This window comes from Sinocyclocheilus rhinocerous, unplaced genomic scaffold (assembly GCF_001515625.1).
Source record: "Sinocyclocheilus rhinocerous isolate Xijiao unplaced genomic scaffold, SAMN03320098_v1.1 scaffold203, whole genome shotgun sequence".
Taxonomy (NCBI): Eukaryota; Metazoa; Chordata; class Actinopteri; order Cypriniformes; family Cyprinidae; genus Sinocyclocheilus; species Sinocyclocheilus rhinocerous.
In genome coordinates, this window is record NW_015644353.1 from 135,631 (window position 1) to 148,743 (window position 13,113).

Here is a 13,113-nt window from a genome sequence, read left to right on the forward strand (position 1 = left end):
GAGAGTGTGTGTGTGTGTGTGTGAGAGAGAGTGTGTGTGTGTGTGTGTATGTGTGTTCTCTCAGGAGCCTGGAAACAGTCGACTGCCTCCTCATCTCATCGCTCTGGACTCGTCTGTGCCGGGCTTTTTCGACGACGTCGGCTACCTGGACCTGTTACCGTCCCGGCCGTGTGACACCGTGTTTATCTTCTACATGATGTCTAATTTTTAGTAATTTTAGTACTTCAACTTCAACTTATTTTATTTCCGTTAGTCACCAAGGCAGTAGGGATGTAACGATTCACTCAAATCACGATTCGATTTGATTTTTTTTTTTTACAGAATGAGATTTAATCTAATATTTATATTTTATTTCAGCTTTATTAGAATAAAAAATGACTTTATAATAGTTTTAGTTAATAATAACATTGGTTTATTTTAGGTAGAACACTTGTCACATGGTTTAATTTAGCAGATTATACATTTTATAAATGTATAATCATTACAAAAAACATAATTTGCAACAAACATAAGTCAGCATGATTATCTGAAGACATACATGTTTTACTGTCTTCTCATGATCAGACTATAAAGATAAAACACTGTGTGTGTGTGTGTGTGTGTGTGTGTCTGTCTGTGTCTGTGTCTGTGTGTGTGTGTGTGCGCAGATAATTCAGAGACTCTGGGCGACACTGGCGGCGGTGTGTTTAACGGAGAGAAGCGGGTGCTCTATTACGCAGACGCTCTGACAGAAATCGCCTTTGTCGTGCCGTCCCTCAGCGACTCGTCCGGTAAAACACTCTCTCTGTTCAGTTTCTGCATGCTTTTGGATTGGTTTCTGTATTCAAACACTTTTAGGTTTTATTAAATTTGTGGCTGAACAGAAATGTGAATTTGAGGCATCAAGCGTCCTTTCTAACACACTGCAGAGGACTATTAATGGAGTATTGATTTCTCCATTAGTTTAATGCATTTAACCCGTTTAATGAATTCATATTGATTTATTAAATATGACAAATGTTCTTTTCACTCCTACCGTAGCCGAGTCATCAGAGCACAGCTTCCCGACGGCAGACTCAGACTCTCAGATGGAGCTGTTACCCAGTTTACTGAAGCAGCCCAACCTGACGCTGGAGCTCTTCCCCAACCACTCCGACAACATGGGACCCACACAACGAGTAACTCCCTCAGCTTTCAGATCACTGCAGTTCTGAGGCAGTTTAACCTGCCAGTGTATTGGTCTGTCACTAATTACATCTGTCAGCAAAACACATCTTCTCCCATTGCAACTGTTACACATTTGTCCTTGACTGCTGTTCTCATACATACATACACATATGCACATGTACATACGTAGAGAGAGAGTATATAGTTATATATAGTTTGGAATTAAAAGATCTTAATTATATTTTTAAAAAGAAGTCTCTTCTGCTCACCAAGACTGCATTTATTTGATGAAAAACAGTAAAAAAAAAAAAAAAAAGTGAAATATTACAGTTTAAAATAGCTGTTTTCAGCATCATTACTCCAGTCTTCAGTGTCACATGATCTTCAGAAATCATTCTAATATGCTGATTTGCTGCTCAAGAAACATTTCTGATTATTATCAATGTTGAAAACAGTTGTGCTGCACAATATTTTTGTGGAGACTGTGATACATTTTATTTTTCAGGATTCACAGATGTATAGAAAGTTCAAAAGAACAGCATTTATTTTAGATATAAATCTTTTGTAACATAAATGGCTTTATTGTCACTTTTGATCAATTTAATGCATCCTTAATGAATAAAAGTATAGTAATAGTTTTTAAAGTTTTTTTTTTATTATTTACATTTTTATTTTACTGTCCCCAAACTTTTGAATGCTAGTGTATCATGGTTTCCACAAAAATATTGTGCAGCACAACTGTTTTGAACATTAACAATAATCAGAAATGTTTCTTGAGCAGCAGAATATTAGAATGATTTCTGAAGATCATGTGACACTGAAGACTGGAGTAATGATGCTGAAAATTCAGTTTTGATCACAGGAATAAATTACATTTTAACAGATATTCACATAGAAAACAGCTATTTTAAATTGCAATAATATTTCACAGATTTTTTACTGTATTTCTGATCAAATCAATGCAGCCTTGGTGAGCAGAAGAGACTTCTTCCAAGCTTTTGACCACTAGTGTATAATGTTATTTCTTGCGCTCAGTCCCCGACAGTGAAAAGCAGGAAGTTGCCGTCTGGCAGGACGATACCACCGTTAGGACCGGACACCAAAGTGTTGGTCGTGTGGGTTGAGCGATACGATGACATAGGTAAAATGTTTTCCACATACATAAAATTCCTTGATTTTCAAATTGTTTCAAAATGCATCCTACATCAGATTTGTCCTGTTTCTCTCAGAGAACTTTCCCGTGTCGGAGTTACTGGCGGAGACGAGCACCGGCGTGGAGACGGCCGTCAACAGCAGCACTTCCAGGTAACAAACCGTTTGAAAAACTGATTCCAGTCCGTGAATTGATCTTATTCACCCTCACACCTGTTCTCTCTCAGGTCCAGCTCCTCAGAGAAGGACGTTCCCATAATATTCATCCATCCGCTGAAGACCGGCCTGTTTCGGATCAAACTGCACGGCGCTATGGGCAAATTCAACATGGTCATTCCTCTGGTGGACAACATGGTGGTCAGCAGGAGATCACTGGGTGTGTGTGTGTGTGTGCCTCAAATGTGATTTCCATTATTGTAATACCATAAAAATACTGTAGTACATTGGTGTAATTAATAGGCAGTACAACAAGTACCACCATGATGTATAAATACTTAAAAATGTAATTAATACATAATTATTTTTTGCCCTGTTTTTGCATTGCATTGCATTTATGAGAACGTCAATTAATATCAGTCTTAAACTCTTTAAAACAGGCTTTATTTTCTTCATGCAAAGCAAATTTTTTGTTCTTGTGATTTTTGGAGTGAAATATGACTGATTGAGCGGTTTGGTGAGACTCACCCTGCTACTGTACTTCACAATGAATGACATTTTACTTCATCATGTTTATAATTTGAAGGAACGTCCTCACATGAAGCCATTTCCTCTAAAGCACTATGAAAATGAACACTAAACTCCAGCAGCCAATGATCTGATGCCAGTCGCTTCTTCATCTTCCTCTTCATCACGTAGTTCAGTCTGCGCTGAACGTTGTTTCCGTCTGCTTACCATGATGCTACTTTACTTCGACTCGTAATGCATTTCAGTCGAAAGACATAAGGGCTTATCATTTATTCCTATTCTTTTATTGAGTGTTTCTGACACTTTCTCATTGGCCACATTTCATTTATACAGCATGTCCATCATCAAATCAGACTGAATTCACTGTTTTGACTCCGTATAGAAAGCACTACAGGAATAACCGATGTAAAATATCCCTGTTTCCATCTGCATTCAGGATGGCCTGTGTTTATTTATTTCAGTTTTCCATAATAAAAGGCCTTCAAATGCAGACGTCACCCAAACACAGAGCCGGATATTGCTGATAATAATTAGTCAGAAGCTCCCTGTTAACGCTGCGTTTCTTTTGTAAGAACAAACTGTAAAGGCCGGTTGCTCGGAGGCGTCTCTTTTTCCGTGTGTAAATATTGACGGCATGGACTTTGTATAAAGTTTGACTTTCTATGTAAATATACGCAGGTGTTAAGTTCTGCTCACTCATCTTATACTATTGATTAGGGACGGCACAACAGATGAACGCTTGTTTGTATTCATACCATCATATATGTGTCCAAACAAACATTGGATATTGAATGTAACACATGTAATGGAATAAAGATTTTAAAGAAATTCTTATCAGAGAATGGCTGTGAATGCTTTGCTGTGAGCGTGTTCTCCTGCGTCGGCAGCTCTCATTAATCATGCTGTTATCTCATTCAGCTCTTTATGGAAATAAAACCCAATTATTACCCAACAATCATTTAGCACGCTGGTTTCCATGAATAGGAAACAAAATAGAGCTTGAAAATAAAGTCAAACTTTTGTTCTTATTCAACAAAAGGTCAAAAGCAGCTTAACATGCAGAAAATATTGATCCGCCTGCTCCGTAGTTTCCAATTCAGTACATAATATGAGCTGTTTCATTTGACATGCATTTTATGTGAGGTTTGTAGTTAGTAATGTGAATTATTGCAACACTGATTTAAAAAAAAAAAAATCATTTAAAACCTTGATTTGTGTAGGCTTATTGGGTAATAACTAGTTGAGATGATTGACTTTTGTTCTTACAATTTTATGCTCATGTTATGCTGGTAATTTTATGTTAGATCATAGTTTATCCATCAAACCTAATGGATATTTTTCCAGGGAAAATGTGATATGTCTATATTTATTTCTTTATATTTACAGTTATATTTATGCCTCATTAAAAATTAATAGTTCAGCCATAGTTCAACAATCTTTAATTTCTCTCTCTTGCGCTCTCTCTCTCTCTCTCTCTATATATATATATATATATATATATATATCCTGCACTAGATACAGTCAGTATTGTCCTCATTTGTAAGTCGCTTTGGATAGAAGTGTCTGCTAAATGACTAAATGTAAATGTACAGTGTTAAGGAAAGTGTAGTGAAGTATGAAAGCATACAGAGCTGCTTTTCACTGAAACAGGGTCACAGGTGCCGCAGTCAGAGCATCGATCCATCGTCTCCATTCACAGTGTGCTGCAGAAATACAGAGAGACTGATTCTCAGCAAACTGTTGAGATTCACCTCTGATGTTAATAGCAGAATGCAAAGTGTCGCTGTCATGCAAAATACTATTTTTAATGTCTCCCGTCATGACCACTTTCTAATGGGTTTTATAGAATGAAAAGTGAATTCAATCAGAATTTTGTAATTAATTTAGATGTCCGTTATCAATTGCATATAATTTAAACTAAAAATCATGTTTTTACTATGTAGCTTTTTTGTGGTTGTTTTTCTAAGAAAAAAGGTTTTCTAAGAAAATGCTGAATTTGTCTTTTTTTTTCTGCACTGTGCTATTATCTGGATTTAAAATAATGAATTTATCTTTCTGACATTACATTTCATTTTTTATTATTATTATTATTATTTTTTTTTTTTTGCAATTCTAGAAATCTTATGACTACTTTAAACTTTTATTCAAACTGAGGTAAGTTTCTTTTATTATCTTTATACAGCATTTCATTACATTTACAGTCATATTTACGCCTAACTAAAATTTAAAGTTCAGCTATATTTCAGTTTAAAAAAAATCATACACTTAGTTTTTATTGTTTTATCACACACACACACACACAGTGCAGCACATAAACACACACACACACACTGCAGCACATAAACACTCTCTCACACACACACACTGCAGCACATAAACACACACACACGGCCACACATAAAACCCCTCTCACACACACTGCAGCACATAAACACTCACACACACACTGCAGCACATAAACACACACACACACACTGCAGCACATAAACACTCTCTCACACACACACACTGCAACTGCAGCACATAAACACTGTCTCACACACATACACAGACACACACACACTGCAGCACATAAACTCTCTCACACACACACACACTGCAGTACATAAACACTCACACACACTGCAGCACATAAACACTCTCTCTCACACACACACTGCAGCACATAAACACTCTCTCTCACACACACATAAACACACACTGCAGCACATAAACACTCACACACTGCAGCACATAAACACTCACACACACTGCAGCACATAAACACTGTGTGTGTGTGTGTGTGTGAACTGCTGACTCACACACTCCCTCACTCAAACAGCACTGGATTCACAGCATTGATCTCCTCTGATCTGCCTGGATCAAAAGCGTCTCCAAACACACACACGCTTACCGTGAGCCGACCCACAAAGCATCTGCCTCTTCAGTCACACCTAAAAATATCTGCATGTCTTTTAATCAGAAAACACAACTGTCATCTGCAAATAAGTGATGCTGGAGCTTTTCAATTAAGTCAATTAATATTTTGTTTATTTTTAGTGGACAGATGAAGTCTGTTTGCCCAACTTTCTTCACTTCAAAAAATGTAATGGCATTAAAAAATAAATATTTATTAACTTTTACATTTATGCACTTGGCAGATGCTTTAAATCAAACTGACACTGCATTGAAGGTACATGTTAGCAGTTCATTTCTGTGTTTGTGTCCCATGTAAGCGAGCCGTATCTGATGCCGTGAGCTCTGTTCTGGACAGCAGAAGGTTTTGTGGCCCTGTGAGATTCGCACTTTTCCTCAACGGACACTCTTCACTTTCCTATGGAAGCTTGTTTCTGCCACAGAATAAAACATTTAAAAGGTAACAACAAATTTTTCTCACAATTCTGACTTTTTTTTAGACAGTTTTATGTCTAAAAAAATTTGAGTTTACATAACTAATTTCTGAGTTTCTATCTCAATTCAGAGTTTGTCACAATTGTGAGTTTATATCTCACAATTCTGACAACATTCAGAATTGTGAGATAAAAATATGTGAGAAATACAAGATAGAAATGCAAGACATGAAGTACATCTCGTTTTTTTTTTTTTTTTGAGTTTATTCCTTGTGTTTCTATTTTGTATTTCTGAGTTTGTTTCTGAATTTATATCTCATATTTCTATCTGAATTTCTATTTCGTATTTATGAGTTTCTACCTGAGTTTATATCTTGTATTTCTCCGAGCCTATATAGTGTATATATATATATAAATATTATATATATAGCATATATAAACAGTTTATATAGGCTATATATAGTTTTTTTACCCCAAAATTGCAAGCGTAAGAAAAATCACCATTTTTTGGTGGCTGAAATAAGATTCCATGTATGAAGGTCTTGCTGGCCATAACTTCTCACTTTCTATCATAGTCTTCCTTTTTCAGTGAGTGTGAGATAAGAAGTCGAAGATACATGCACATTTATTCATGCTTTTTGTACAAGGTGACTTACAAAGATTATTGGAGGACAAGAAAGTACTTTGTCAGTTTTTCTTCTTAAAAACTTTAATTCAATGTTGCTGTCTTTGTAATTATTTGAGCGAAAACGTGTTCTAGACCAGTTTTTTTCAGAGCTCTAGTCTGTTGATGGGATGGCGAGTTTTTGAGCAGGTTTCTGTGAATCTGACCCCCGTCTCCTCTCGTCACAGAAAGATCAGTCTGTGAGGTTTTTAATGAAATATCTTCAGCGTTCACAAACAGCAGAGCTGAAATGTTCTGGAGTGGCTTCATCTTCAGCAGAGCCAGATGGCCTGTTCCTGTCTTAGTAAAAAAGTAATATATTTAAAATACATTTATTTCACATAGTTCAAATCTATTAACATATTTACTGACAGATAACTCGAGACTTGAGTTTTGGCATACTACTTGTGCACAATGCACATTTCTTAATATTAAGTCTAAAATGTGTTTTAATGTCACTTTTGATGAGGATTGTATGATTTTTGAATAATATTGGTCTTTAAATGCAAAATATTATACAAAGTATACTTGCAATAGTTCCACTTTAGCACAATCAAGTATACGAAGTATATCTTTAATTGGACTTCAACACTACTTCTGCACAATTAAAGTGCCTTAAGTACAAAATTAGTTGTTCCAATTTAGCAGACTTTAGTTTAGTATACTAAAAGTACCATTGCAGGGTATTTTATTAAGTACATAAATATGTAAATGTTGTAAATAATGTAAATATCTGTTGTTGTAGTTAGTGTTGTTTATTGCTCAAGGCTTCAGTTTGTCTGTAGGTGGTTTAACTGGTTACCATTTACTTTTTCACCATTTTCGGGTGGTATTTCATAATTTATCCTTGTCATTTAAAACCACATTAGGGCCCATTGACATTCATTGTAATTACAGGTACAGGTACAGGTAGTGTATGTTTATATATAAATAAATATATGAAAATATGTATAATGTACTTGTATTTTCATTCTTAGAGAACTACAGTACACTGGGGGAAAATGGTGTAGGATTGACTTTGAAACAGTTTTCGCTCAGAAACTGGTAGTAAATGTCTCAATTAATTACAGAAAAACAGCAAGCCATACATTGAACTAAAAATGAAAATTTGAAGCAAGCCTGAAAGAAAAAAAAATAGTCTAAAATCTCACTATTTCTGGGTGATATTTCATCATTTATTTACTCTCGTGTATTTTCAAACAATATCAGAGCCCACTGACAAAACAAAAACACATGGAGATCTTCTTATTTTGTGTTCTGAAGAAGAAAGGACGTCTTTTTAAAATGTTTTGAATGACATGAGGGTGAAAAAGAACTGCTTTTAACTAGTCCTGCAGACAAATATTCCATGTAGTGTAATTCATTAATTATGAGCTCAAAAAGCCTAGTATATCACACTGATACCCATTTGTTGATGTAAGCTGCTTGTCCCCTTGTTTTCTTTTTTAAGCGAAGGTTTTGGGCTCTGAAAGGTTTTAAACGATTCAATTGTGCGACTCTTGCTCTCAGTGTCAGTGATGATCAACAAAACCTCGACTCATTACAACATCCAGAACAGGCTTAGAAACCCTTTCTGACCCCGAGATAGTTCTGCTGTAATGACATCAATCAAATTCATTTGTACAGTGCTTTTCCCATTGCATACTGTTTTAAGGCAGCTTTATAGAAAAATTATGATGTTAATGTATTTAATATTTGAATATCGTTATGTCTTTATCATTTATCAGATTAAAGCTGGATGATGATATAGTTATGACTCTTTCATATTTTTTTTATTCAAAAATAGCCATTTCTACTGAATAAAACATTACAGAGCTTGACAAATGTGTGTGAGCATACACACACACACATACACACACACACACACACATATACACACACATACAGAGCTTGACAAATGTGTGTGAGTATACACACACACACACACACACACACATACACAAACACTCACTCATTACAGAGCTTGACAAATGTGTGTGAGTATACACACACACATACATACACACACACACACACACACATACACAAACACTCACTCATTACAGAGCTTGACAAATGTGTGTGAGTATACACACACACACACACACACATGCATACACAAACACTCACTCATTACAGAGCTTGACAAATGTGTGTGAGTATACACACACACACACACACACACACACACACATACATACACACACACACACACACACATACACAAACACTCACTCATTACCGAGCTTGACAAATGTGTGTGAGTATACACACACACACACACACACACACACACACATACATACACACACACACACACACACATACACAAACACTCACTCATTACCGAGCTTGACAAATGTGTGTGAGTATACACACACACACACACACACACACACACACATACATACACACACACACACACACACATACACAAACACTCACTCATTACCGAGCTTGACAAATGTGTGTGAGTATACACACACACACACACACACACACACACACATACATACACACACACACACACACACATACACAAACACTCACTCATTACCGAGCTTGACAAATGTGTGTGAGTATACACACACACACACACACACACACACACACATACATACACACACACACACACACACATACACAAACACTCACTCATTACCGAGCTTGACAAATGTGTGTGAGTATACACACACACACACACACACACACACACACATACATACACACACACACACACACACATACACAAACACTCACTCATTACCGAGCTTGACAAATGTGTGTGAGTATACACACACACACACACACACACACACACACATACATACACACACACACACACACACATACACAAACACTCACTCATTACCGAGCTTGACAAATGTGTGTGAGTATACACACACACACACACACACACACACACACATACATACACACACACACACACACACATACACAAACACTCACTCATTACCGAGCTTGACAAATGTGTGTGAGTATACACACACACACACACACACACACACACACATACATACACACACACACACACACACATACACAAACACTCACTCATTACCGAGCTTGACAAATGTGTGTGAGTATACACACACACACACACACACACACACACACATACATACACACACACACACACACACATACACAAACACTCACTCATTACCGAGCTTGACAAATGTGTGTGAGTATACACACACACACACACACACACACACACACATACATACACACACACACACACACACATACACAAACACTCACTCATTACCGAGCTTGACAAATGTGTGTGAGTATACACACACACACACACACACACACACACACATACATACACACACACACACACACACATACACAAACACTCACTCATTACCGAGCTTGACAAATGTGTGTGAGTATACACACACACACACACACACACACACACACATACATACACACACACACACACACACATACACAAACACTCACTCATTACCGAGCTTGACAAATGTGTGTGAGTATACACACACACACACACACACACACACACACATACATACACACACACACACACACACATACACAAACACTCACTCATTACCGAGCTTGACAAATGTGTGTGAGTATACACACACACACACACACACACACACACACATACATACACACACACACACACACACATACACAAACACTCACTCATTACCGAGCTTGACAAATGTGTGTGAGTATACACACACACACACACACACACACACACACATACATACACACACACACACACACACATACACAAACACTCACTCATTACCGAGCTTGACAAATGTGTGTGAGTATACACACACACACACACACACACACACACACATACATACACACACACACACACACACATACACAAACACTCACTCATTACCGAGCTTGACAAATGTGTGTGAGTATACACACACACACACACACACACACACACACATACATACACACACACACACACACACATACACAAACACTCACTCATTACCGAGCTTGACAAATGTGTGTGAGTATACACACACACACACACACACACACACACACATACATACACACACACACACACACACATACACAAACACTCACTCATTACCGAGCTTGACAAATGTGTGTGAGTATACACACACACACACACACACACACACACACATACATACACACACACACACACACACATACACAAACACTCACTCATTACCGAGCTTGACAAATGTGTGTGAGTATACACACACACACACACACACACACACACACATACATACACACACACACACACACACATACACAAACACTCACTCATTACCGAGCTTGACAAATGTGTGTGAGTATACACACACACACACACACACACACACACACATACATACACACACACACACACACACATACACAAACACTCACTCATTACCGAGCTTGACAAATGTGTGTGAGTATACACACACACACACACACACACACACACACATACATACACACACACACACACACACATACACAAACACTCACTCATTACCGAGCTTGACAAATGTGTGTGAGTATACACACACACACACACACACACACACACACATACATACACACACACACACACACACATACACAAACACTCACTCATTACCGAGCTTGACAAATGTGTGTGAGTATACACACACACACACACACACACACACACACATACATACACACACACACACACACACATACACAAACACTCACTCATTACCGAGCTTGACAAATGTGTGTGAGTATACACACACACACACACACACACACACACACATACATACACACACACACACACACACATACACAAACACTCACTCATTACCGAGCTTGACAAATGTGTGTGAGTATACACACACACACACACACACACACACACACATACATACACACACACACACACACACATACACAAACACTCACTCATTACCGAGCTTGACAAATGTGTGTGAGTATACACACACACACACACACACACACACACACATACATACACACACACACACACACACATACACAAACACTCACTCATTACCGAGCTTGACAAATGTGTGTGAGTATACACACACACACACACACACACACACACACATACATACACACACACACACACACACATACACAAACACTCACTCATTACAGAGCTTGACAAATGTGGGTGAGTATACACAAACACACACACATACTTATATATACATTAATGGACAGTCATTTAATTAAAATGCAAATTGATTTTTAGTACTAATGTAAAACAATATAATGTAAATTCTCTCATACATTATATCCAGGTTGTCAAAGATCACAAGAACCCTGGTTATTAAATCAAATTTGAACAAATAAAAATGGGAAAAGTTATTTCAGCTACATCTTGATTATCATCTGTTTTGGCTTCTTATTTTAAATCATGTTAAGCCATATGAGAAGCACATTAGTCTACAGCAGGAGTTCAGAAACTAAAAGTCGACATGAAATCAATACTGAAACAATGCTTGTCTTATCCAGATATAATAAGTGAAATGACTTTCCTTTTCATCTCTCAACAAAAGCACTTTTGTAAACATCCAGTAATTAGTAGTAAGTATGTCACATGTCCATCAGCCGTGCTTGCTGAATCTGTGAGGATGTTTTATGATTGATGATGTTATGTTTTTCCTGTCATCATAGGAGAATCGCTGTTAGCCGTCTGTACTGTAAAGAGGATGAGCACAACCTGAACTCATTGTTAGCTGAGACGTCGTCATGGCAACGCAACCCAGAAGAGACGAAAAGCAGCACTGCGCTTGATCTTCATCTCCTCCATCCCGACAAACACGCTCAGATATTGATGAATTATCGCAGCCGTTCTATTGATAAATAAGCTTTTCTGGCCCTGTGCTCGTCCGAAAACAAATGTTTGTTGTGTTTGTGGTCGATCTCATGTTGAATGGCTAGTGATTCCTGGCTTTCTCTCATGGGAAGTGAATGTGCTGCTGGGCCATTGATTCCCACAGAGAGCTCAGAGCGTGATCAATAATACATCCATCCATCAATACTGTCGTATTCCCCTGTGTGAGACATCAGCTCACCTCCAACCATCACTATTCAACAGTGCAGAGAAGAAGCAGATGACAATGAGAT

General features: G+C 37.5%; 1 protein-coding gene across 1 annotated transcript in view; it reads left to right on the forward strand.

The window, feature by feature from the left end:
• The window catches only part of LOC107758167 (ral GTPase-activating protein subunit beta-like), a 52,334-nt gene extending 39,481 nt beyond the window's left edge, over positions 1 to 12,853 (forward strand). The window contains exons 27-33 of the mRNA XM_016575842.1: positions 65 to 210; positions 589 to 770; positions 1,021 to 1,157; positions 2,182 to 2,287; positions 2,376 to 2,451; positions 2,526 to 2,699; positions 12,661 to 12,853. Of these exons, the coding sequence (XP_016431328.1) occupies positions 65 to 210; positions 589 to 770; positions 1,021 to 1,157; positions 2,182 to 2,287; positions 2,376 to 2,451; positions 2,526 to 2,699; positions 12,661 to 12,853 (1,014 nt within the window). The remainder of the gene's footprint in view (positions 1 to 64; positions 211 to 588; positions 771 to 1,020; positions 1,158 to 2,181; positions 2,288 to 2,375; positions 2,452 to 2,525; positions 2,700 to 12,660) is intronic.
• Positions 12,854 to 13,113: the final 260 nt, after the last annotated feature.